This window comes from Anomaloglossus baeobatrachus, chromosome 1 (assembly GCF_048569485.1).
Source record: "Anomaloglossus baeobatrachus isolate aAnoBae1 chromosome 1, aAnoBae1.hap1, whole genome shotgun sequence".
NCBI classification, from domain to species: Eukaryota; Metazoa; Chordata; class Amphibia; order Anura; family Aromobatidae; genus Anomaloglossus; species Anomaloglossus baeobatrachus.
Genome location: NC_134353.1, coordinates 323949334 through 323976915, shown reverse-complemented (window position 1 = coordinate 323976915; position 27582 = coordinate 323949334). Strand labels below are relative to the sequence as shown.

The 27582-nt window shown below is 48.6% G+C and overlaps 1 protein-coding gene and 1 pseudogene across 3 annotated transcripts in view; both read left to right on the top strand.

Annotated features, from left to right (window-relative positions):
• The window catches only part of YTHDC1 (YTH N6-methyladenosine RNA binding protein C1), a 109539-nt gene that overhangs the window by 40860 nt on the left and 41097 nt on the right, over positions 1-27582 (top strand). Inside the window, exons 4-7 of one of the 3 annotated variants that reach the window (XM_075351743.1) lie at positions 1222-1576; positions 17751-17840; positions 18267-18320; positions 23128-23222. In XM_075351743.1, coding sequence (XP_075207858.1) covers positions 1222-1576; positions 17751-17840; positions 18267-18320; positions 23128-23222 — 594 coding nt within the window. The remainder of the gene's footprint in view (positions 1-1221; positions 1577-17750; positions 17841-18266; positions 18321-23127; positions 23223-27582) is intronic. The other 2 variants (XM_075351749.1, XM_075351756.1) reach the window with 2 other exon arrangements.
• On the top strand, positions 4641-4754 carry LOC142258676 (U6 spliceosomal RNA; annotated as a pseudogene).

The following is a 27582-nucleotide window of genomic DNA, read 5'->3' as shown; positions in this document are numbered from 1 at the left end:
GTCACGTGATCACGCACGTGACTTCCGGTGGGGGCGGCGGTAAGTAAAAAACATGGCCGCGCGCATATAGATCTTGCTTCCAGACTTTGGCAGCGAGATTTAAGGGGTTAATGGCCGCGGGTGGAAGCGATTCCACCCGCGGCTAGCAGGCACACATGTCAGCTGTTGAAAACAGCTGATGTGTGCCGCCCGCCGCCGCCTGCCTGCGGCAGGGGGCGGGGCTTAACGGGACACGCTCCTTGGCGGATATATCCGTCCATGGTCATGAAGGGGTTAAACCTATTGAGTCGGTAAAATCTTAACCAGACGTTTTACTTGATTTTTTTTTTTTTTTTTAAATCTATTTATTTTTTTGTTTTAAGAGTCCCTTGCTGGGCCGAGCAATCCATATGTATAGAAGTTGGAGGTTTTGATGTAGATGCGATGATGTCCGGCATTCACAAACACTCACCCCACAGTTGCAATAATCCTCATTGTTGCTCTCTCCCTTGTTAGTTTCAGCAAGTGTGGGCATCATGAGCCAACTTGCCTTTCTTAGGTTATGTGCGCACGTAGCGTTTGTCCCTGCAGAAACTTCTGCAGCGATTTGAACAGCACACGTGCGCTTCAAATCGCTGCAGAAAGAGTCCGTAATTAAAAAAACGCCGATTCCATGCACTCTGAGTGCAGCCCCTCCCATAGACAGAGTGGGACCTGCAGGCAGAGCGCACGAAAGAAGTGACATGTCACTTCTTAGAACGCACGTTTCGGGCAGCAGGCGAAGCGCTGCGCTCTAATACGCCACGTGCGCATGTTTCCTGCACAATCTCCATAGATTATGCAGGGGACGCAGGACGCATGCAGTTACGTTGCGGTGCAGATCGCAGCGTAACTGCATGCAAATACGCAACGTGCGCACATAGCCTTACTGGTGTACGATACCACATTAAACATAACCCAACAAGATGGGTATCTGTAACCATAACCGATTTTTAGATTATTTGGTCATCTAACTACAGTGACTTGTTGAGCCCCGGCATAGTTTAGTGTGTGAGGGTACACGCAGCACAGAACACTAGATACTTAGCCAACACTTCTTGGTATGTGGGATCTGTGCATCCAGTCTAAGGAAAGATATTTTTCCTTAGTGTTTACATCTGTTAAGATATCATGTATTAAACCCTCCAATCTAAGGAATTCTTAATTCATACCATTTCAAAAAATTCTCAATCTCTTTGCCAGAAACTAAGGAATGATTCAAGCCAAAGGCCAAGTCGGTCGAGTCGCTCCTCTGATGGCAACTCTGAAGATTATGGGTCAGACAGGGATAGTGGCAGTGGTAGTGAATCATCTGATGAAGATCAAGCAAACAGTGAGAATGAGGAAGGCATGGAAGAAGAGGAGGATGAGGGCGAAGAAGCAGAAGAGGAAGAGGAGGAGGGAGAGGAGGAGGAAGAGTATGACCAAGAAGGGCATGAGCGAGACCAGCGAGAAGCCAATGATTATGATACACGTAGTGAAGCTAGTGACTCCGAATCTGATTCTGCTTCATTTTCTGGTGACTCCATTCGTTCTGGTTCTGGCTCAGACATTTCAGGTAAGCTTGAATTTAGTGTGCCATTGCTATGAATTTGTTTCTTTTGAGATGAGACTTGCTGTCAGTCATGTCCATGGTTTAAAAGGATATTGGCATTAAGTAGTTTTAAGTATTATTTTGAGATTCTGGGTGTCACTTCTCATGTTAGATGTCCATTGACAGGTGGGGAACAAAGGATAATTTTAGTAGCAAGACCTAGGTTGCAACATAGTGTCATCGATATATTAAGAATTAAAGCTATTGGCACTATTCGTAAAGGGGAAGTGACAGTATGACTATTTATCTCTAAAATATACTGTATATTACATTTATATATGGCCCTGCTTTTACTTATCAGGTAGATTAATAGCATTGATTCCTGGGAAGCAGGACTCTTCAGCGAAAGGGAATTGTGTATAGATGATATTGCAATGCATTCCTATAAAGTCTTCTAAATCCAGATGTACTGTGTTTAATGTAGTACGGCTCCTTTAGTGGCTATCCTACCATTAACCTTACAGGGGCTTCTGATACAATACTATAGAATCGTCCCTGCTGGGCTAGGGTCCCACAATCTCCAGAAGCAGGGCCATATTCGTGCCAGAACCCTTTACCATAGTGTTATGTTTCATCCACGCACCACACACATCTGACCTAAAGAACAAGAAGCAACAGTGGATAGAGTTTAAGAAAATACAGATTTTCTTAAAATTCAATGATATTGTTCTATTGAGTTGTCTGGAATTGTATTTGAGTATCTTGCCTCGTGTCTTCTAGATAGCGCTGTCCCTTTTATACTTTGCCTAGTATATTGAGTATATTGTTGGGCTCTGGGTTTGCTGTTCTGTAACTACCTAAGCAGGCTTGATTTTGAGGGGTTTATTTTAACTAATAAAAACACCTTCTGAAAAGGGAAGATTTTGCCTTTTGCATATAAAATACATTGTTCTTTCAGCTGTTCCATTGCCAAAGGAAAACCACTTTTTTTCATACTTTAGTTTTTTGACATGTATCGTTTGGAACGTTTTAAAGGGAATCTGTCTTGCTGAAAATGTTTTGTGATCCTGCAGAGGCAGTCTGTTATAAAGCGAGAGGAGCTGATCAGACTGATCGTTTTTGTCGGAAAGGTTTCAATAAAACTTGCATTTTAGTCCTTGTACTCCAATGACTGAACCACTCATTAGACTCGTATGCATCTACGCTACGTACCAGGGATATCCATGAAAAGAATACAAGTTATACAGAATCTTTTCCAACAAACCTACACGTCATTCTGCTTAATACTCTGCATTACCATGATGCATGACTGCATGTACAGCGTGGCAGGTTCCTTTTGTGATGCTTTTTGAACTTTTATAGTGTTGGTTTCAGCAAAACTAAGGGCTGATTCTTCAAAGCTGGCATTTAGTATGCCATAACAGGCAATCGATATCTATAACCACTTTCAGCTGGCACAGTAGTCTCTATAATGAATGCAAATTCAGCATACATTATAGTAAATTTGACTCATTGCAATTGACTGCACCTCCAGTTAACCCCTTTTTAAGCTTTTTTTTTTTTTTTGCTTTCTTAATGTTAAACAGGTGAAGCTCATGTAACAATAAAGTTACCCATTTTAAAGTGAGCCTGTCAGGTGCAATATGCATTCAGTCACGAGCCGTTCTGGGTGTATATTGCTAATCCCTGCCTAACTGTCCCTGTATGTAGTAGTGTTGAGGAGAGCCATAAAATGAAATACTTAATTAACCTCTGGACATAGAGCATTGTGGGAAATATGTCGATTTGCCTTACATAATTCAGGTTTCAGATCATATACATGACACAGATATAAAGGTGGCTGCATAGATAAAGAGATCTTTAGAAAAAGTATTTATATGCTAATGAGCGCAGAGACTAGTCATAAGGGTGTTTGTTCCTGCGCTCATTCCGGTCTTAGCACGCCAACATGCTATTCAATGTGTACGCGTCCCGGCTTCAGAGAGGTCTAGTGCGCATGACCGGAAGTGCTGGGACTTCGGATCAGCGGTGAGAGCGGATACAGGTACTAGCGTCACCGCTGGTGATGCTGCATTGAATAGCATGTTAAGCATGCCCCTGTGGCACATAGTAACATGCTAAGAGGGAGGAATGAGTGTAGGCACTAACACCCTTGTAACTAGTCCCTGGCCTTAGTGCATAACACAGAATCTTAAGAAATGTTTTTTACTAAATATCTTTCTCTGACGCCTCATTGGGGGACACAGGACCATGGGTGTTATGCTGCTTATCCATAGGAGGACACTAAGATGCAAAGATGTTAGCTCCTCCCCTGTAGTATACACCCCCTGGCTCAGCCAGGCTACTTCAGTTTTAGCTTAGTATCTATAGGAGGCACATCTCTGCAGACTACTGCAGCAAGAATTTTTTGTTTTTAGAGGGCAACGGTTCCTTCGGGGACTGATTTCCCAAAACCATCAACAGGCGGGAACGCGGAGTATTGCCTCCCCGTACCCCTTCCTGCGACGCTGGATCCTGGGCTGTTACTCACTGGACGACAGGTCTCATGGCACTGATTTTCCAGAGCAGATGAAAACTTCCTCAGCCCCTCTTGCAGGCTCTGAGTTGATACAAGTTCTGCACCAAGTGTGACCAGACTGCCATCTCCACAGGAGCTGAGGTGCGATCATTCCGATTTTTCCAGAGCACAGAGCAGATGAAAACTTCCTCACTCCCTCTGGCAGGGTCTGAGTTGATACAAGTTCTGCCAGCAAGCATCAGAATCTGCACACTGGCTCCCTGACAGGAAATTGGAGCAAAGGTCACACTGACTGGATGCACATGGGCTGTGATTGCAGACACCTGCATAGCATTCCACCTGTGGCGGGGGGAGGGGAGAGCTCCCAGGGCTCAGTGCAGCCGCAGCTGTGGTACACTTATAGAGGTTTTTCTGTCCACCATTGTTGTGCAGGGCTGGAGGAGGGAAGGGGAGACCCTTCCCACCATTTTTTTTTTTTCTTTGTTTATTATATTTTCTCATGCCTTCTTGTCAGAGCTAAGCCATCCCCTCCAACACTTGATAAGCCACGCCCCCCCCCCCTCACACAGGGTGCTAGCTTCGGCAGCACATATGCTCAAATGCAGAGCTACACAGAAGATTAGCATGGCCCCTGGACAGCAGGCCAAGGATGACATGGAAATTCGTGAAACATTTAACATCCTCCTTCTCACAGGAACTGTGACACAGGAGGAGGGGGGAAGGGCTATCGGTGTTCTCGGTGAGTTATAGACTCACTTGCATATTAGCTATGCAGAGCATTGCTCCCGCATTACAATCAGTTTGTGGCTCATCAGCCAGGGGCTGCAGTCACATGTTTTATGCCCTGCACAACTACAGCAACAACTAGAAGACACTGAGCTACTAGGGGATGATGGCACCTCTTCCTTCTGTGAGTCCGGTGCCCCTGTAGCTTACCCCCCCTGCCACCACCGCAGGAACCGCTGGCAGCCCAGAGCCTATGGCTCCCAGTCCCCCGGAATGGGCACAGTTCCCAGAACCTGGTGCTGGCTATGCAACATCGTCCTCACACCCCTCGGGGCCCTGGACAGAACGCAGCCTGATGACACCTCTATAGAGGGTCCTTCTGATAAGAATCAGCCCTCTGCTTCACCGGTTGCAGATCAGAAAAAGGGCATGACCCCCATGGTTCTCCTTCTGGGGTACACAGATGGGGTTCTCCCACATGTTCCGCGGTCTTTGAGGAGCCGGAGGAAGGGAAATGATGTTTGTACCGGGATGATTCCTTGGTTTCAACCTCCCAGAGCGATCAAGCTGCGATGGACTTATTGCAGCAATCAACCAAGACTCTGCATGTGGAAGATCTCCCATCCACTATTACTGACCCTGCGGTCTCCTTTTAAAAGGGTGAATAAACCTCAAAAAAAGGGATTTTAACGCCGCTTCGGTATCCGTAAACTCATGGACTCCCGGTACCCCTTTGGCTTAGCTGTCTCTAAGGGCTGGGCTGATCCGGCCTCGGTGGACCCTCACCCGGCTTCCGCCTGCCTGAAGGACCACTCCTGTCTTTTACTTGATGGATCCTCCTTCAAGGACCCGACAGACAGACAAGTGGAGCAGCTCGATCGCTTTGCCTTGAGGCCGCGGGTCCCTCTCCCCTTCCGTGTGGGTCGCACAGGCACCAGGACTACCAGTTTCCCTCAGACCCTCACAGATGTAACAGTTCACATTGCTGCGGAGGCAGAGTACCTCATGCAGGCCTCCCTCGGCGCTGCTACCTGCGCAGTTATTGCCGCCTCAAGCACCATAGCCATCCGTAAGGCCCTCTTGTTCCGATAATGGAGAGCGGACTCTGTCTCTAAGAAGCCTCTCACAGTACTCCTTTCCAGACTGATGGTTTGCCGATCATCTGGACAGGCTCTCTTTTTGTCTGACGCCACGGGAGGAAAAGAGTACCTCCCTCCCCCAACTCTAGCCCAGGATGTTTTTTTTTTTAACTAGACACGCAGGGCCCGACTTTCTCAGCCCTCCTCGAGTCCACCTCGTCCTGGCAGTCTAGACAAAGACCGAGGAGTCTCGTCCTCCTCCATCTGGGCCGCCTCAGACCACAAATGGGTGTGATACCTTGTGTCTTCCGGTTACCACATTGAATTCTGGACCCGATCCCCTGGTCAGTCTTTTCTCTCAAACCCCCCCCCCCCCCCATAGGCTCCAAAACACCACGAGGCCTTCTCCTCAGCAATCCACTCCCTCCAAACCGCGGGGGTGATGGTACCTGTTCCGGACGGCAAGAGGTTCAAGGCCTTCTATTTCCAACCTCTCGTGGTCCTCAAAAAAGGACGGGTCAGTTCGTCCCATCCTGGACCTCTAACACCTGAGCAAACATGTGCACGTAAGAAGATTCAGAATGGACTTCCTAGAGTCCATTATTACCTTTATGGTCGAAGGAGAATTCCTTGCCTCCCTAGCTATCAGGGACATGTACCTGCACATACCCATCGCTCCAGCTCACCAAAAGTTCCTCTGCTTCGCGGTTCAGGACTTCTTTTTCTTCGGCGCTCCATTGGGAGACCCAGACGATTGGGTGTATAGCTACTGCCTCCGGAGGCCACACAAAGTATTACACTAAAAAGTGTAAGGCCCCTCCCCTTCTGCATATACACCCCCCGTGGATCACGGGCTGCTTCAGTTTTCATGCTTTGTGCGAAGGAGGTCAGACGTCCACGCATAGCTCCACTGTTTTTAGTCAGCAGCAGCTGCTGACTATGTCGGATGGAAGAAAAGAGGGCCCATACTAGGGCCCCCAGCATGCTCCCTTCTCACCCCACTTTTGTCGGGTGTTTGTTAAGGTTGAGGTACCCATTGCGGGTACGGAGGCTGGAGCCCACATGCTGTTTTCCTTCCCCATCCCCCCTCGGGGCTCTGGGTGAAGTGGGATCTTACCGGTCTCCAGGCACTGAGACCGGGCTCCATCCACAGACCCGGAGATCCTGCTGGATATGGAGCTGGGTATCGTCAGGGACAGGGCCCTGCTACATTAAGGTACTCTGTGTCCCCGTACACATCGCGCACACACACACCAGCATTGCTGGGAGTGCTAGTGCGCCGGGGACAACAGCGCGGAGCGCTTGTGCTATTATTCACTGCAGCTTAGCTGAGTGAATTTATGTGTTAGAAACTGCCGCGCCGGCCGCTGCGGGGTGTTTACACTGTGGCGCGGCTGGGACTTGTGGTGCGCCGGGGACTTCCGCGCTGGCCGTGCACATAGGACGGCCGCGCTTATTACTAGAGTCCCCGGCTTTGCGGCCTAGTTTTCGCTTCGTTCCCGCCCCCAGCCCTGCCAGTCAGGGGAGGGGCGGGACGCTGTACAGAAAGTCAGCGCCGAGAGCTGGAGTCTGCTTTGCATTCTCCAGCCCCCTTCACTGGACACAGTGGGACGCCAGTTTCCCGCTCTTGTCTGGGGCACGCCCACGGCCCGCCCCTCTTCACAAGACGCCGGCAGCCATTCCTGCACGCAGTCTGGGCTGGAGAAGGGAGACAAGCTCTGGGCAACCAGTCACAGGATTCGGGCGACCACACACCCGCCTTTGGGCGGGCGGTAAGCAGCACCTGAAGTGCTGACCCCACTAATGCCATTTGTACTTTATGCCTAGATGGCTAGACTACAGCAGCAAAAAGCAAGGGTGCTAAGGCACAGGCTTTCTAGGCTGCTTGTATTGCATGTGCTGAAGTGTTCATTTGTACTTTATGCTGGTATGCTATACACTGCACTGTACGGTCGCTATTCTTGGCTATATACTCCTAGATGGCTGGACAACAGCAGCAAAAAAGCAAGGGTGCTAAGGCACAGGCTTTCTATGCTGCTTGTACTGCATGTGCTGAAGTGTTCATTTGTACTTTCTGCTTGTATGCTATACATTGCACTGTACGGTCGCTATTCTTGGCTATATGCTTCTAGATGGCTAGACAACAGCAGCAAAAAAGAAAGGGTGCCAAGGCACAGGCTTTCTATGCTGCTTGTACTGCACGTGATACTGTTCCACACGGCAGGTTCCACTGTCCCCATTGTGTGCAATGCTCCCCTGTAGCACTTGGTCAGCCGGGGTCTCTGCTAGAGGTGGCTAATGGAACCACCTGTGAACCCTGTCCAGGGACAGGGACGGAGTTGCAGTTTCGGCTGATAGGTCTGTGACTGTGACTAACATCTTAGAGACTTTGCAGTCCAGACGGACCATGGGCAATGTTGATACGCCCTCATTTGGAACAAATCAGTGCTCCGGGGGGGTCCCATGCATCCCAGGGCGCAGGCTCTGACACGGACGACAGTCCCAGACAGTCTAAGCGAGCTCGCTGGGAGCGGCACTCGGCTTCATCACTGGTTAGGGTCCCAGCGGGACTCTCTGTATGATGAGGCAGACGTAGCTGATCAGGACTCTGATCCTGAGACCGCTCTCAATCCGGATACTCCGGATGGTGACGCCATAGTGAATGATCTTCTAGCGTCCATCAAGGGAATGTTGGATATTTCTCCTTCAGCTCCTCCGGTGGAGGAGTCAGCTTCACAGCAGGAGAAATCCCTTTTCAGTATCTCAAGCGTATATTGAGTACTTTTCTGGCCACTCTGACTTCAGAGAAGCAATCCGGAAACACCACACTTATCCAGATAAGCGTTCTCCAATCGTGTTAAGGATACACGTTATCCTTTTTTCTCCCTGACGTGGTCAAGCGCTGGACCCAGTGTCCAAAGGTGGATTCCCCTATCTCCAGGCTTGCGGCTAGATCCATAGTTGCAGTGGAAGATGGGACTTCACTTAAAGATGCCATTGACAGACAGATGGTCCTCTGGTTGAATTCTGTCTATGAAGCTATCGGCGTGTCGGTTGCTCCGGCATTCGCAGCCGTATGGGCATTCCAAGCTTTTTCAGCTGGTCTTGCGCACGTGGACACTGTCACATGTACATCTGTGCCGCAGATGGCGTCCTTACCCTCGCAATGTCTGCATTGCGACTTACGCTATTAATGCTGTCCTGCACTCTACGAGCCATACGTCAGTGGCGTCCGCCAACTCCGTGGTTTTACGCAGAGCCTTGTGGTTGAGGGAATGGAAAGCAGATTCTGCTTCCAAAAAAGTGCTTAACCAGTTTGCCGTTATCTGGTGACAGACTGTTGGGTGAGCGATTGGATGAAATCATTAAACAGTCCAAGGGTAAGGACTCTTCCTTACACCAGCCCAGATCAAACAACACCCAACAGAGGAAGGGACAGTCGAGGTTTCGGTCCTTCCCAGGCTCGGGCAGGTCCCAATTGTCCTCGTCCAAAAGGACTCAAAAAGCTCAGAGAGGCGCAGATTCCTGGCAGGCTCAATCACGCCCAAGGAAGGCAGCCGGAGGAACCGCTACCAAGGCGGTTTCCTCATGACGTTCAGCTCTCTCTCTCCGCATCCGCGGTCGGTGGCAGACTCTCCCGCTTTGGCGACATTTAGCTGCCACAGGTCAAAGACCGGTGGGTGAGAGACATTTTGTCTCACGTGTACAGGATAGAGTTCTGTTCTCGTCCTCCGACTAGATTTTCAGAACTTCCTCACCTCCCGACCGAGCCGATGCTCTTCTGCAGGCAGAAAGAGTGGTAATCCCTGTTCCTCCTCAGGAACAAGATACGGTTTTTACTCCAATCTGGTTGTGGTACCAAAAAACGACGGCTCTTCCGTTCCGTTTTGGACCTAAACCTGCTCAACAAGCACGTGAAAACCAGGCGGTTCCGGATGGAATCCCTCCGCTCCGTCATTGCCTCCATATCTCAAGGAGATTTCCTAGCGTCAATAGACATCAGGATGCTTATCTCCACGTGCCGATTGCTCCAGAGCACCGGTGTTGGCTACGATTCGTTATTGAAGACGAGCATCTTCAGTTCGTAGCCCTGCCCTTCGGTCTGGCGACAGCCCCACGGCTTTTCACAGGTTCATGGCAGCAGTGGGAGTAGTCCTGCACTCTCAGGGTCACTCTGTGATCCCTTACTTGGACGATCTACTTGTCAAGGCACCCTCTCAAGAGGCATGCCAACACAGCCTGAACGTGGCGCTGGAGACTCTCCAGAGTTTCGGGTGGATCATAAACTTTTCAAAGTTAAATCTGACACCGACCCAATCGCTGACATATCTTGGCATGGAGCTTCACACTCTCTCAGCGATAGTGCAGCTCCCGCTGGACATACAGCGTTCACTACAGACGGGGGTGCAGTCTCTCCTTCAAGGCCAGTCACACCCCTTAAGACGCCTCATGCAGAGGCAGTCCTTTTCGCGCAGTTTCATCTGCGTCCACTTCTTTAGGACATTCTTCGCCAATGGGATGGGAAGTCAACGTCCCTAGACAGGAACGTACCCCTTTCTCAGACGGGCAAGGACTCTCTTCAGAGGAGTCCACCCTTCAGATCAATGTTCTGGAAATCTGGGCAGGGTATCTTGCCCTGCAAGCCTTCCAGCAGAGGCTGGAAGGCAAACAGATCCGAATTCAGTCGGACAACTTCGCAGCGGTGGCATACATCGCCACCAAGGCGGAACACGCAGTCGGCAAGCCTCCCAGGAAGTCCGGCGGATTCTGATGTGGGTGGAAGACAGAGCATACACCATATCCGCAGTTCACATCCCGGGCGTAGAAAACTGGGAAGCAGACTTCCTCAGTCACCAGGGCATGGACGCAGGGGAATGGTCTCTGCACCCGGATGGGTCTCAAGAAATCTGTAGCCGCTGGGGGAGGCCGGACGTCGACCTAATGGCGTCTCGGCACAACAACAAGGGCCCGATTTTCATGGCGCGGTCTCACGATCAAAGAGCTCTGGCGGCAGGCGCCTTAGTTCAGGATTGGTCGCAGTTCCAGCTACCCTATGTGTTTCCCCCTCTGACACTGTTGCCCAGAGGGCTACGCAAGATCAGCTCCGATTGCCGCCGCGCCATCCTCGTCGCCCCAGACTGGCCGAGGAGGTCGTGGTACCTGCATCTGTGGCATCTCACGGTCGGCCAACCGTGGGCACTACCAGACCGGCCAGACTTACTGTCCCAAGGGCCGTTTTTTCCATCTGAATTCTACAGCCCTGAACCTGACTGGTGGCCATTGAGTCCTGGATCCTAGCGTCTTCAGGATTATCTCAAGACGTCATTGTCACCATGAGACGGGCTAGGAAGCCGACGTCTGCCGAGATCCACCACAAGACGTGGAAGATATTCTTATCTTAGTGCTCTGCTCAGGGAGTGTCTCCCTGGACATTTGCATTGCCTACTTTTCCTTCCTTCCTGTAATCTGGTTTGGGAAAAGGTTTGTCGCTCGGCTCCCTTAACGGACGAGTCCCAGCGCTGTCTGTATTCTTTCAGAAGCGCATAGGGCGACTTCCTCAGGTACGCACGTTCCTGCAGGGGGTTTGTCACATTGTCCCTCCGTACAAGAGGCCGTTAGACCCATGGGATCTGAACAGGGTACTAATTGCTCTCCAGGAGCCGCCCTTTGAGCCTCTGAGGGATGTTTCACTTTCTCGACTTTCACAGAAAGTGGCCTTTTTGGTAGCGGTCACGTCTCTTCAGAGAGTGTCCGAGCTCGCAGCGCGGTCATCCAAAGCTCCCTTCTTGGTGTTTCAACAAGACAAGGTAGTGCTGCGCCTGATTCCGGGGTTTCTCCCTAAGGTGGTATCCCCCTTTTCATCTCGGTCAGGATATCTCCTTACCTTCCTTTTGTCCTCATCCAGTTCATCGATATGAATTGGATTTGTATTTGTTGGATCTGATGAGAGCGCTCAATCTACATTTCCCGCACGGCGCCCCTGCGCCGCTCGGATGCACCCTTTGTACTTGTCGCTGGTCAGCGCAAAGGGTCGCAGGCTTCCAAATCCACCCTGGCTCGATGGATCAAGGAACCAATTCTTGAAGCCTACCGTTCTGCTGGGCTTCCGGTTCCATCAGGGCTGAAGGCCCATTCTACCAGAGCCGTGGGTGCGTCCTGGACATTACGGCACCAGGCTACGGCTCAGCAGGTGTGCCAGGCGGCTACCTGGGCGAGTCTGCACACCTTCACCAAGCGTTATCAGGTGCATGCCTACGCTTAGGCGGATGCCAGCCTAAGTAGAAGAGTCCTGCAGGCGGCGGTTGCCTCCATGTAGGGAAGGGCTGTTTTTACAGTCCAAACTTGAGGTATTAATTTACCCACCCAGGGACTGCTTTTGGACGTCCCAATCGTCTGGGTCTCCCAATGGAGCGCCGAAGAAGGGAATTTTGTTACTTACCGTAAATTCCTTTTCTTCTAGCTCCAATTGGGAGACCCAGCACCCGCCCCTGTTCCTTCGGGATTTTTTGGTTGTTCGGGTACACATGTTGTTCATGTTGAATGGTTTCAGTTCTCCGATGTTCCTTCGGATTGAATTGTTTAACCAGTTATTGGCTTTCCTCCTTCTTGCTTTTGCACTAAAACTGAAGCAGCCCGTGATCCACGGGGGGTGTATATGCAGAAGGGGAGGGGGCCTTACACTTTTTAGTGTAATACTTTGTGTGGCCTCCGGAGGCAGTAGCTATACACCCAATCGTCTGGGTCTCCCAATTGGAGCTAGAAGAAAAGGAATTTACGGTAAGTAACAAAATTCCCTTCTTTTCATTTGTGGCCCTACCCTCTGCTCTGCCACAGCACCAAGGGTCTTAACCAAGGTCATGGCGGCCGCCATGAATACCCTTCACGCCAGGAGAGTGGCTGTTCTGCCTTGCTTGGATGACTTCCTCATCAAGGGCTCAACCAGCGTGCAGATATCTGTGGGCACCCTATCCCGCTTAGGGCGGCTTCTGACTCCAGTCAAATCATCCCCGGTCCCGTCAAAATCCGTCACCTCCCTGGCCATGTCCCTGGACACTCTTCGGGGCTTGATATTTTCCCCTCAAGACAAGGCGACTGCTCTTCAGCAAGCGGTACACTGCCCTCTACGTACTCCCCTCGCTCCATACGATTCAGTATGAGCATGCTAGGTAGGATAGCGGCGGCTATAGAGGCAGTGCTGCTCACTTAGCCACACCACCGCCCACTGCAGCTTGCGCTTCTAGCTGCCTGGGACAAGAGCCCCTTTTCCTTGGACGAACTTTTTACCTGACACCTTGTCAGGTATGCGCTTTGCTGGTGGCTTCAGTCCTCTTCCATATCGAGAAGGAGTTTTTCTCCCCCAAGTGGACTGGCTACTCCTGACCACGGACGTCAGCCTCTTAGTCTGGGGAGCAGCGTACTGGCTCCACACTGCTTCGGCACGTTGGACACCCCAGGAGTCTTCCCTTCCCAGAAATCATCCTGAAAATCAGCGCGATCTTCTCGCGCTCAGGTCATTCCCCCCTTCTGCTAGCAGGTCGTTTGATTTGGGTCCAATTGGACAATATAACAGCTGGGGCGTAGGTCAATCGGCAGGGAGGTACCAGCAGCAAGACAGCTTATCTCGAGGTCCTCAGGATCCTCACCTGGGCCGAATCGATGCGGGTCTGTGTTTTCAGCGTTACACATACCGGGAGTAGAGAACTGGGCGGCGGACCTTCTAAGTCGCCAAGGACTGGCTGCCGGAGAGTGGTTTTCTCCACCCAGAAGTGTTCCCACACATCTGCACTCACTGGAGTACACCAGACGTGGATCTAATCGCCTCAAGGTTGAACGCAAAGGTACCCGCGTTCTTAGCCAGGTCATGTGATCCACAGTCCATTGGCGCGGATGCTCTAGTCTCCTGAAGTCGTTTCAGTCTGCCTTACATGTTTTTCGCCTCTGCCCCTGCTGCCGCGAGTAATCAGGAAGATCAAGGCAGGAGGAGTCCCGGTGATACGAATAGCACCGGACTAGCTCAGGTGCGCCTGGTATGCTGAATTAGTACAATTGCTCATGGCGCCTCGTAAGCATCCCAGACCTGCTGACCCGAGGGCCCATTTTCCATCAACTTCAGAGCCCTGAAGCTGACGGCCTGGCCATTGAGACCTGGACTTTAACAAGAGCGAGATTCTCTCCTGCGGTCATCTCCACCATGTACAGTGCCCGAAAGCCGGCCTTCATACCGTTTTTACCACCGTACGTGAAACTTTCCTTTCCCAGTGCAGGGAATCTAATGTCCAAACTATGCCTCTGGCGATCCCCAGAATTCTTGATTTTATTTATTTATTTATTTTTTTTTTTTTTTTTTTTTTTTGGCAGTCCGGTTACAAAAGGGGTTGGCCCTCAGCTCCCTTAAGGGGCAGGTTTCATCTCTCTCGATATTCTATCAATACCGCCTAGCTTACAATCCTCAAGTCAAGACTGTCCTCAAGGGTGTTTCCCATCTAGTTTCCCTGTATAAACGGTCGCTGGACCCATGGGACCTCAATCTCGTTTTGGACCTCTTAAGGAATCTTCTCTTGCTCTTCTCTCCTGGAAGGTAACATTCTTAGTGGCGATTACGTCCATCAGACAAGTTTCGGAACTGGCAGCACTCTTGCCGTGAACCCTTTCTGATCTTTCATCAGGACAAGGTGGTTCTACGCCCCCTTCCGGATTTTTTTCCGAAGGTTACTTCCCCGTTTCATATGAACGAGGACATTGTTCTGCCTTCCTTTTTGTCCACACCCATGCCTTGGGGTGGAAAGGGTTCTATATTCGCTAGACCTTGTGAGGGCTCTCAGATATTACGTACCTAGGATAGCCCCTTTAGGAACATAGACTCCTTGTTCGTCATTTTTGAAAGGCCTAAGAAAGGCGAGGCAGCTTAATAGGCAACGCTGGATTCGCTCTGTGATCCAGGAAGTCTACCGCTTGCAACTCAAGCCCATTCCTAGTGGGCTGCGAACTCATTCCACGCGAGCAGTTGGCGCCTCTTGGGCCATTAGGCATCAGGCTTCAGTGGAACAGAGGTGTAAGGCTGCGACCTGGTCTTGCCTACATACTGTTTCAAAGCATTACTGAGTCCATACCCATGCTTCGGCTGAGGCGAACCTAGGTAGCAAAATTCTGCAAACGATAGCCAGGAGCGCCTACTGAGATAGGTACTCCACTATCTGGGACTGGTTCCTAGTCCCTGGGTTGCGTTGTTTGTTTACCCACCCATGGACTGCTTTAGGACATCCCATGGTCCTGTTTACTTGTTCTCCTACTGCTTGTGTACTAAAACTGAAGTAGCCTGGCTGAGCCAGGGGGTGTATACTGCAGGGGAGGAGCTAACATCTTTGCATCTACTTAGTGTCCTCCTATGGATAAGCAGCATAACACCCATGGTCCAGTGTCCCCCAATGATGGCTAAGAGAAAACGATTTTACGGTGAGTACACAAAAATCTGTTTATTTATGCTACTTGATACAGGGATAGTTAGGGATGAATTAGAAGTATGTACCCAGAACTGCTCGTGGTTCTGGGTGCATATTGCACCTGACAGGTCCACTTTAACAGCATGTTGAAAGTAATTTTGTAACTTTTTCTATATCCCGAAAACTGGTCCAAAACCTTTGATTACCCCATTATTTGTTTTTGCCACTGACCCTGTGTGATTGGGGATTATACATTGAGTAGAGTGAAGTATACCTTAACTTAAAAGCAAAACTAAGCAAGTTTGATATTACCCTTTCAGGTACCATGTCAGTAAAAAGGTCCGTAAAAAAATAAGTGTAGGGGTATATGCCTACGATCAGGACTCACTGCATCCTGACCTGCAGAGCCGTCAGTCTCATCCGCAGGAGAGTGCAGCTGCTCGTACCCACGATCAGGGTTCAGTGCGCTGCGGTCTCTCGCTTGTGTTCTCCCTATGGAGGATGCATGCAAATCCACAGCAAACAATTGACAAGCTGCGGTCTGGAAAGACGCACCACAGGTCAGTGTTTACTGCGGAAAAACAGCACAGTGGGCACGAGAGATCTATAAATCCTATCTACTATGCTTGTACTGTACAACGCAGCTGAAACATGCTGCGTCCAAAACCCTGCCAGAGAATGATCTGAAGACTGATCATGCGCAGAGTGCGTCTGAAGCCGACAAACATACACCCGTATAAGAAGGCTGCAGGAATAGTAAGCGTGCACGCCAGAGATCTAAACGAGCCCGATGGTGATGTTGCTCATGTAAATCCATGGTATCACACCCACAGGGGCGTGATACAATGGAAAGCATGCAAACGCCCATGGGTTGATGCGGCGCCCAGGGGACTAGAACCCATAATCTCGTGCCCGCGCTTTTCCCTCTGCCTCCACAGTTATGCGCTAGCACTGGCCATATGAACCCATGTCACCTATTACCGCGGGCACGAGATTATGGGTGGGTACTTGGATGACGCTGCTGACAATCACAGCGCCACCCATAATCTCGCGCCTGCGCAATCACCTCATCATCGTTCACACTTTGCTCAGTGCTCAGTCCCGCGAGAGTGGCACTGGGCATGCTTGAGACCTCTGGAGGACAGTTACATGAGGAGGGCGTCCTCGTGTATGTAAATGAGCAATGGCGGACAGCATACAGCGGCAGGAGGGCTAATAAAGGACGTAAGACAGCCCGCCCCCGTGACCATAAAAAAGCATTTGCCTTTAAGGGATTAAACCCTACTATTAGGAGTACAATGTGTAGGTGCTCATTCATGTTGCGGCCATTAACAGAAAATAGAATAAAAGCAAGGATTAGATACTGTGCAGTAAGTAGCTAACTAAATCCTTAAAGGGTAGCAGTTGTGTAAAACAAATAAAAAATAATAAAGACAATGTTATGAACTTGCACGTATGGGGTTAATCTGCACATTAATTCTATTCTGAAGCTGCCTGGTGCTTGCAGTTAGAGCCCTGCTGCTGGGAGGAAATGTAATTTAATTGCCCCTTGCAGCCTTGGACTTTCAGTCATAGGGGTGGCCTGGTAATTGTTAATTTCCCCCAAGCAGCTTCAGGTTAACCCCATATCTGCAGCTTAATGGCACGGTGTTTTGGTTTTGTTACCTGACGGGTTCTTTTTACCTCTAGTGACACGTCACTATGTGCCAGCATCACAATAGGGGTAGGGGTGGTTTGTACCTTCCTGCGCAAACCCATTGATATTTTATTTATTTTTCTTTATACATGTATTACTATTTCCTTACTGCAGAGTATCTACTCATTTGTTGTTCTAGGTTTTGCATGATTGAGCAAATGTTAAGTTTTATGGTATTATATTGTGCCGAATATGTTTTGATAATGGTAAAGTCATTGTTCCAGATATAGGATAAGATTGTGACAGTTGCTCCTGTTTTTTAGTGCTTTTCTTTATGGTATAATTGAGGGTTAAGTAATTCACTGTAACTCATCTGTGATAATGGTAGGCCAGACCATTTACTTTCAAGAATTGAGACGACATCCAAAAATGATGGATGTCTTTAGTATAAAGCTTGTAAGGTGGGCCTTCAGTTTTGGATTCGTACTCTGACCCATAGAGGGCTGTTCTGTTCCAGTTAATACATCTTCTTGAATGTTTTTGAGAGTTAATGGTTATTTTACTACCGTAATTGTAGGTCCCCCAACTCACGTGGCTCCCTACTTGTTACCTTTTTGATCTATGAGCCATCCAATATTTGCATATCCCCTGTAAGAAGAATAGATTGCACGCTTGTTCTAATGTAGCCGATCTTTAGTTTTCTGGGGTGCCATTCTGTAGGATTTCTGTAAGTTTGGAGCGTGGCTACTGGAGCACTTAGATCCCTGCCATGCTTACATTATCTTTTCACATTTTCTAGATCAGAAAAAGAAGGAAAGGAAAAGGGCTAGAGGTATTTCTCCAATTGTGTTTGATAGAAGTGGAAGTTCTGCATCAGACTCTTATGCAGGTATTATTTCTTTCTCAGATAATTTTTCTGATTTCTTCCACACTACATTGCCATAAAGGGGAAATAGTAAAGCCCACTGTTGGCATGGAAATCTTTAGTGGGAAGGTGTGTGGGTTTTGGATGGCCTATAGTCATTTTGTGAGGGATGGGAAGTTGCACTGCTCTGTTCTTTGTCTATGGTATTTAGATGACATTCACGCCTAATGGAGCTAGTCAGGGAAAAACCAAATATATTAACCCACTGTGTAAATTTTTCGGCAAAAGCTTTAAGCAGATTGAACACATCAGTGCTCAAACGTACATATGTTGATTTTTGCAAGAAAAAGAAATTCTATAATCTTTTTGTAGCATTTGAAAACAGCTGTCTTGAAAATGTATTTTTGTCTGAAGGCACAATCTGAATACATTTACTTTGACTAAACGCAGGTTCAGAAAAGAAGCATGAAAAATTGTCCTCCTCTGTTCGCGATGTTCGAAAAGGTATCCTTTCAATTTTTTCCCTTTCTAATTCCTTTTCCTTGTCAAAGGTTTGTCAATGTTATACTTGATTCTAGGATTTCCATTTTAGACTTTCAGCACTGCAACGCCACTCCTGTGTAGCATTGACTGGAGAGCAGTTTGTGATTTCTGAATTTTCAACATTTGTTAAGGTTTAAAGGGAATCTGAGGTGACTTTGTAGTACAATACTAATGTTATATTTTAAATAGGATTTGAGGAGACCTTTCATGATCAGTAAGTTTTATTGTTCTATCTTATCCTGTTATCTTACTGTAAGCTCCATAGAATTCAGTCTGGTGCATACTAAACTGTATGTAAATACTATTTGCATATTCACTGCTCCCCTCCAACCATCTGCCAGTGCATTCACTATCACTGCTGAGAGGTGGGAGGGAATATGGGTGGGGGCAGCAGTGCAAATTCAGTTAAGATTTAGGGTACCTTCACACTTTAGCGACGCAGCAGCGATCCCACCAGCGATCTGACCTGGTCAGGTTCGCTGCTGCGTCGCTACATGGTCGCTGGTGAGCTGTCAAACAGGCAGATCTCACCAGTGACCAGCCCCCAGCCAGCAGCGACGTGCAAGCGACACTGCGCTTGCACGTAGCCGGCGTCTGGAAGCTGCGGACACTGGTAACTAAGGTAAACATCGGGTAAGGTTAACCGATGTTTACCTTAGTTACCAGCGCACACCGCTTAGCTTAGCGTGTGCAGAGAGCGGGAGCCGGCACTGGCAGTGTGAGAGCGGCGGAGGCTGGTAACGAAGGTAAATATCGGGTAACCACCTTGGTTACAGCTTACCACAGGCTGTCAGATGCCGGCTCCTGCTCCCTGCACATTCAGGATTGTTGCTCTCTCGCTGTCACACACAGCGATGTGGCTTATCAGCGGGAGAGCAACAATAAAAAAACGAACCAGGGCTGTGTTTAACGAGCAGCGATCTCACAGCAGGGGCCAGATCGCTGCTCAGTGTCACACACAGCGAGATCGCTAATGAGGTCACAAAAACCGTGACTCAGCCGCGATCTCAGTAGCGATCTCGCTGTGTGTGAAGTACCCCTTACTTTCACTGATGCCAGCACTGAACTGGCAAGCAGTGAATATGCAGATTGTATTTAAATATGCTTGACTAGATACTACCATATGTCACACTGAACTCTATATAGCGCGTACAACAAGATAACAGGATAACCTAGAGCAATAAAGCTTACGAATCCTGAAAGCTCTACTTTAGCCCTATTTAAATAGAACATTAGTATTGTATGAGAAAATCACCCTTAGAAACGAGGCGGTTCGCCGGTAACAGCGAGGTCTCTAGGCAGGTAAGTAGTGTGACGGGTCCAAGCGATGTTGTGCGCCACGGGCAGTGATTTGCCCGTGACTCACAACCGACTGGGATGGGTACGCTCGCTAGCGATCTCGCTACCGAGATCGCAGCGTGTAAAGTGGCCTTTACTCTGAGTTAAGTTACCCTGAGAGAGAGTAATTTGCCCTTTTCAGTGGGAGCACATGAAATCGCTGGTGATAAATCTGCTTAGAATTGAGCATTTGCACCTACAGTAATACAGAATCCCCTGCAGAGAACAATATCCTCATTTGCTTCGTTATACAGTAAAATGCAGATCTGCAGTACGGAATCATGAGCATCTCCTTATACTTGGACTTGCTGAAAGTTCGCCGATTAAAGTGGTACTCCAGGGAGATTGAAGACAAAAAAATCAAATATATTGTACTGTCCCCGCCCCTCATACACTATGAAGCTGAGCTGGCCACTGCTGTTCTAGTATCTTTTTTTTAGATCATGTCTAAATGAATAAAATAGTAGCTGCTCCTCACCCCTCCCATATGGGATGTTGAGTCAGACCAGTATAAAGCTTTGTGCTGCAGCAGAGGACAGGGGGTGTGGCCGCTGGGCTCCATGCCCTGCTTACCTGCCAGCCCCATTGTACTTACTTCTATCCAGCCTTAGAACAGGGGGTGTGGCCGCTGGGCTCCATGCCCTGCTTACCTGCCAGCCCCATTGTACTTACTTCTATCCAGCCTTAGAACAAGGGGTGTGGCCACTGGACTCCATGCCCTGCTTACCTGCCAGCCCCATTGTACTTACTTCTATCCAGCCTTAGAACAGGGGGTGTGGCCGCTGGGCTCCATGCCCTGCTTACCTGCCAGCCCCATTGTACTTACTTCTATCCAGCCTTAGAACAGGGGGTGTGGCCACTGGACTCCATGCCCTGCTTACCTGCCAGCCCCATGGTACTTGCTTCTATCCAGTCTTAGGACAGAAGGCGTGGCTGCTGGACTCCATGCCCTGCTTACCTGCCAGCCCCATGGTACTTGCTTCTATCCAGCCTTAGAACAGGGGGTGTGGCCGCTGGACTCCATGCCCTGCTTACCTGCCAGCCCCATGGTACTTGCTTCTATCCAGCCTTAGAACAGGGGGTGTGGCCGCTGGACTCCATGCTCTGCTTACCTGCCAGCCCCATGGTACTTGCTTCTATCCAGCCTTAGAACAGGGGGTGTGGCCGCTGGGCTCCATGCCCTGTATACCTGCCAGCCCCATGGTACTTGCTTCTATCCAGCCTTAGAACAGGGGGTGTGGCCGCTGGGCTCCATGCCCTGTATACCTGCCAGCCCCATGGTACTTGCTTCTATCCAGCCTTAGAACAGGGGGTGTGGCTGCTGGACTCCATGCCCTGTATACCTGCCAGCCCCATGGTACTTGCTTCTATCCAGCCTTACAACAGGGGGTGTGGCCGCTGGGCTCCATGCCCTGCTTACCTGCCAGCCCCATGGTACTTGCTTCTATCCAGCCTTAGAACAGGGGGTGTGGCCGCTGGGCTCCATGCCCTGTATACCTGCCAGCCCCATGGTACTTGCTTCTATCCAGCCTTACAACAGGGGGTGTGGCCGCTGGACTCCATGCCCTGCTTACCTGCCAGCCCCATGGTACTTGCTTCTATCCAGCCTTAGAACAGGGGGTGTGGCCGCTGGACTCCATGCCCTGCTTACCTGCCAGCCCCATGGTACTCGCTTCAATCCAGTCTTAGAACAGGGGGTGTGGTCATCAATGCTCTGATCTTTTCACCTGCACCCCACCCATCACCCCAACTGTTCTAAGACTGGCTAGAAAGAAGTTTCAGGGGGTTGGCAGGTAAGAGGAGCATGGAGTTGGCGACCGCCCTCTGTTCTCTGCTGCAGCACAAAGCTATACACTGGCCGGACGTAACGTCCCACACCGGAGGGGTGAGGAGCAGCTATCATCTTACTGATTTACAAGTGACCTAAAGATACTACAACTGCAGTGGCCAGCTCTGCTTCATAGTGTATGAGTGGAGGGAAAGTAGAATTTTTTTTTTTTTTTTTATATTTTAAATCTCTCTAGAGCATCCCTTTTAAAGAGAACATGTCCTATTATAAATGGCATCTGATCTGCAAGCAGAACGTTAGAGAAGGAGGAGCAGATCATATTGCTACCCATTTTTGTTGGCAAAGTTTTAGCAAACCCTGCATTTTATTAATTGAAATCCCTGGTGTCTGAGTCCAGTTGGCGGTGCTACTCAGTGACAGTCTGTATTCCTGTGCATACAGAGATGGCTTTCAATCACTGAGTAGGACTGTCCAATACACTGGCATTGAGGGAGGCCACTCCCATCTAATTTAAATGTGGCCGGGGCCATACATATCACATACTCGCAGCCACATGACCCCCCATTTCTGGCTTCGACATGCATGTGAACCTAATCTAAAAGGAACGACTATGGTATAACTTTTTTTTTTTTTGGGGGGGGGGGGGGGGAACGGAGGCTTTTTAAATGCATCAAGTAAAACAATTTTTTAAGGGAATCTGTCACCTTTTTAAAAACACTATTTGCCTGCATGTATGGGATTAATCTGCCCAAAAATAGTGCTGCCTTTCTGAAATTGTTACTGCCAGAGACAGTTAACTTTGCTCCCAGGAGCCCCTAACCATCGGTCATGTGAAGGTGCTTATATTGGCTAGTCACTGCTCACAGCATCACTTCATAATAGTGTGGCACTTGATTAACAGCTTGCAGTGCAGAACATCTGTCCACAATGAGCTGTCAAAATGCCGGGGGAGGGCTGAAATAGTATAGTAAGCAATGATTTATAATCGCTAAACGTTGTGCCCCCATGACTGAAAGCTGGGTACATATTCACCTGGCGGCTTCACGATCAGTAAGGCAGCTGGGCAGCATTGTATTCCTATATACCTGCTGATTAACCCTTTATTTGTGCGCAGGTAGCAGTTTCAAGTTGACAGATACCCTTTTAAAAAAAACCAGGGCTGGTTATATTGGACACACAGCCATTCATATCTTTTATATGCAGCTCTTAAAAGTTAGGAAACAATGCATGTATATGAGATTTCTGAACTCTCATAGCTTTGATTGGTATGGTAAAACATGGTTAGTTTAAATGAAAAAACGCGGTTCGTGAACCTGGCCTTCGTTAGCCTTTGTTAATTTAATGGAGGCCTCTAGATACACTTTTTGTGCACCAGAAGCTTATATTTGAACATGGTCTATGGTTAATGCACACCAAATTGCCAGAAACTAGAATAATCATTTTGTTTGTATTTCCGCTTGTGTAACACTTATGTCTGTTCATGAGAGAGGAACTTGGATGAAGGATTCCTCCCCCTCAGGCTCTGTAATAAATGTAAAGATGTGTTTTGTTTTGTTTTGTTTTTTGCCTATTTAGTATTAAAATCAAAAGGTTGGATCGCTACCAAATCCTTTCATTTCTTCTGTTTTTTTTATTTTTCAGAACGAATAAATAAGATTAGGTACATTCTCCAAGATGCCCGCTTTTTCCTCATTAAAAGCAACAATCATGAAAATGTCTCATTGGCTAAAGCAAAGGTACATTTTTAGGTTTTTGGTTTTTTTTGTTCTTTACCTAAAGGGCATTGTGTGTAGTGAACTTTCCCTGCATGGTTTCCATTGTGTTGTGCTGTACCTAGGTTAATTGGCAGGTAAGAGTCTAATCTGGTTAACCAGTTCTGACTTAAAGATGTATTCCCATCTCCCAAGATCTATACCAATATGTATTAGGTGTAATATTACCAAATGCCTCCCAAATAGAAATGTAATATAGTTTGCCTGATTAGCTATGTTGCTTAACTCGTGTGCAGGGCATTACAGTTGCTAGTGGTTGTAACCATGGATACCTGAGCTACTGTAATGCCCTGCACATGAGGTAAGCGACATGGCTTATCAGAACTATAACACATTTCTAGTTGGAGCTATTTTCGATTATTCTTACTACATTTTGGGATTGGATTTTGGCAATAAGAAAAAAAAAGTTACATTGGACTTTTTAGTTCTGTGGCCATTTTAGTAACAAATAAGGGTTACAGCAGAAAAAAGAAGCCTTTTCTATAGTATATGAAAAGTCCTGCGACCCTATTGGCACGTCTACAGTAGTCCTATACAGTGCTGGCCAAAAGTATTGGCACCCCGGCAATTCTGTCAGATAATACTCAGTTTCTTCTTGAAAATGATTGTAATCACAATTTTTTTTGGTATTATCTTCATTTAATTTGTTTTCAATGAAAAAAAAATAAAAAAAATTGTCATAGCCAAATTTAAATATAATTCCACACCAAACATAAAGGGGTGGACAAAAGTATTGGCACTGTTTGAAAAATCATGTGATACTTCTCTAATTTGTGTAATTAACAGCACCTGTAACTTACCTGTGGCACCTAACAGGTGTTGGCAATAACTAAATCACACTTGACGTCCAGTTGACGTGGATTAAAGTTGACTCAACCTCTGTCCTGTGTCCTTGTGTGTACCACATTGAGCATGGAGAAAAGAAAGAAGACCAAAGAACTGTCTGAGGACTTGAGAATCCAAATTGTGAGGAAGCATGAGCAGTCTCAAGACTATAAGTCCATCTCCAAAGACCTGAAAGTTCCTGTGTCTATGGTGCGCAGTGTCATCAAGAAGTTTAATGCCCATGGCACTGTGGCTAACCTCCCTAGATGTGGAAGGAAAAGAAAAATTGACGAGAGATTTCAACGCAAGATTGTGCGGATGGTGGATAAAGAACCTCGACTAACATCCAAACAAGTTCAAGCTGCCCTGCAGTCCGAGGGTACAACAGTGTCAACCCGTACTATCAGTCTGCGTCTGAATGAAATGGGACTGTATGTTAGGATATCCAGGAAGACCCCACTTCTTACCCCGAGACATAAAAAAGCCAGGCTGGAGTTTGCCAAAACTTACCTGAGAAAGCCTAAAACGTTTTGGAAGAATGTTCTCTGGTCAGATGAGACCAAAGTAGAGCTTTTTGGGAAAAGCCATCAACATAGAGTTTACAGGGAAAGAAAAAGAGGCATTCAAAGAAAAGAACAAGGTCAGTACAGTCAAGCATGGCGGAGGTTCCCTGATGTTTTGGGGTTGCTTTGCTGCCTCTGGCACTGGACTGCTTGTCCGTGTGCATGGCATTATGAAGTCTGAAGACTACCAATAAATTTTGCAGCATAATGTTGGGCCCAGTATGAGAAAGCTGGGTCTCCCTCAGAGGTCATGGGTACAGCAGGACAATGACCCAAAACACACTTCAAAAAGCACTAGAAAATGGTTTGATAGAAAGCACTGGAGACTACTAAAGTGGCCAGCAATGAGTCCAGACCTGAACCCCATAGAACACCTGTGGAGAGATCTCAAAATGGCAGTTTGGAGAAGGCACCCTTCAAATCTCAGGGACCTGGAGCAGTTTGCCAAAGAAGAATGGTCTAAAATTCCAGCAGAGCATTGTAAGAAACTCATTGCTGGTTACCGGAAGCGGTTGTTCGCAGTTATTTTGGCTAAAGGTTGTGCAACCAAGTATTAGGCTAAGGGTGCCAATACTTTTTGTCTGGCCCATTTTTGGAGTTTTGTGTGAAATGATTTGATTTTTGTTTCATTCTCTTTTGTGTTTTTTCATTGCAAGCAAAATAAATGAAGATAATATTACCAAAGAATTTGTGATTGCAATCATTTTCAAGAAGAAACTGAGTATTATCTGACAGAATTGCAGGGGTGCCAATACTTTTGGCCAGCACTGTATAATGCATACTGAAGTCATGGCTCAAGCCCATAACATGGGAGAAGGTCAATATGGGCCTTTTAAATCCCTGTGGGTCCATTGGCAAACTTGCAGTGGTCACATGTTAATACCACTGCTCCAGCCATGTAGACACAGCTTGCTTAAAAGTTGATGTGTCTCCAGGTTTTAGGCTGAGCCCACATGGGGATTAGTGCGATTGCTCGCATGAGAGTTGTCTCACGCTTGCAGTACAGCCATAGCAGAGTATCATGCGACTGGTCTGATCCTGCGATCGGGCCACAGCTGCGGAGGGGAGGGCCAGCGCTGTGGAAGAGAGGGAGGGATTTATTGCCTTATCGCGTCCGTTGCCGGCTGATGCAAGAATCGTGTTGCACTCCACTGTAAAGCATGTACAACGCAATGTTTCTCTTGCCTCCACAGACTTGAATGGGTGCAAGTGAAACAGGATCGCATTGCACCTGCAGCATGCTGCTATTGTTTTTTTCTCGGTCCAATTAGGAGCTGCCCGATAAAGTAACATTGGTCCGAGTGGAATGCGATATTTTAAAAATTTTTTTTAATATTGCATGCCACTAGCTCTGTATTACTCGCCATGTGTGCTTACGCTTACAATACAAATTGCATAAATTATGAAATATATCTTAGACGTGATCACCTTACTTTGAAAGTCCATGTCAGAATTGCTCTATAATCTTTTCTGAACATTTTAGTCTCTCTCTGTCCCCCTAGCCTAATAGACAGTTCTTCAGTGTCCCTTCTATTTCTGAGATCGCACACTACTCGGTACAGGCTGGGTTGCCGGACATTGAATACACTTGTACTCGTGCCGGCTCCCACTCTATAGCCTGACTTATTTTATCAACATTATTCAACCATGCAGTCATGGATTTTCCTAGGACACAGTAAGCAGGAGGAGTGTGATGGAGCATCGCAGGGATTTAAATAAGGGTACTTTCACACTTGCGTTCAGCAGAGTCCATCACTATGGAGAATAGCGCAGTCCGTTAACGCACTGCGCTATTCTCCATAGACTTGTATGGACAACGCACTGTAACCCAAGTGTCAGCGTTGCATCCGCTGAACGACGCAGCGTCGTTATTTTGACGCTGCGTCGGGCGGAAAGAACGCAGCATGTAACGTTTTTTTGAGCGGCAAAAACTTTTATTTCTTCGGCGCTCTATTGGGAGACCCAGACGATTGGGTGTATAGCTACTGCCTCCGGAGGCCACACAAAGCATTACACTAAAAAGTGTAAGGCCCCTCCCCTTCTGGCTATACACCCCCCTTGGGATCACGGGCTGCTCAGTTTTCAAGCTTTGTGCGAAGGAGGCACACATCCATGCATAAGCTCCACTGTTTAGTCAGCAGTAGCTGCTGACTATATCGGATGGAAGAAAAGAGGGCCCATACTAGGGCCCCCAGCATGCTCCCTTCTCACCCCACTTGCGGTTTGTAAGGTTGAGGTACCTATTGCTGGTACGGAGGCTGGAGCCCACATGCTGTTTTCCTTCCCCATCCCCCTGAGGGGCTCTGAGGAAGTGGGATCTTTCCGGCCACCAAGCCCTGAGGCCGGGCTCCATCCACAGACCCATAGAACCTGCTGGATGTGGAGCGGGAGTGCCGTTCAGGGACAAGGCCCTGCAACTTTCAGGTACTCTGTGTCCCCGTATGGCAGGCCACGCACACTCCAGGCTTGCTGGGTGTGCTAGTGCGCCGGGGACTGTAGCGCTGTGCGCTGGGCTTATAGTCCCTGCAGATTACTGGGGGACTTTACGTGTGGGGACCGCCGCGCCGACCGCCCCTGGAGCGGCGGCGCAGCTGCGACTTGTAGTGCGCCGGGGACGCGCCGACCGCGCTTTTACGGCGGCGGCGCTTCTAACTTTAGTCCCCGGCTTTTGCGGCCTAGCGCCGCTTCGTTCCCGCCCCCACCCTGTCACTCAGGGAAAGGGAGAGACGCTGTTCTATAGCAGCGCCGAGGGCTGGAGCCTTATTTGCATTCTCCAGCCCCCTTCACTAGACACAGTGGGCGCCGGGTTCCCGCTCTTGTCTCGGGCACGCCCTCGGCCCGCCCCTCTCCTCTGGACGCCGGCAGCCATTCCGGCACGCAGAGCGGGAAAACGGAGACAAGCGCTGAGCTACCAGCACAGGATTCCGGCGCCACAC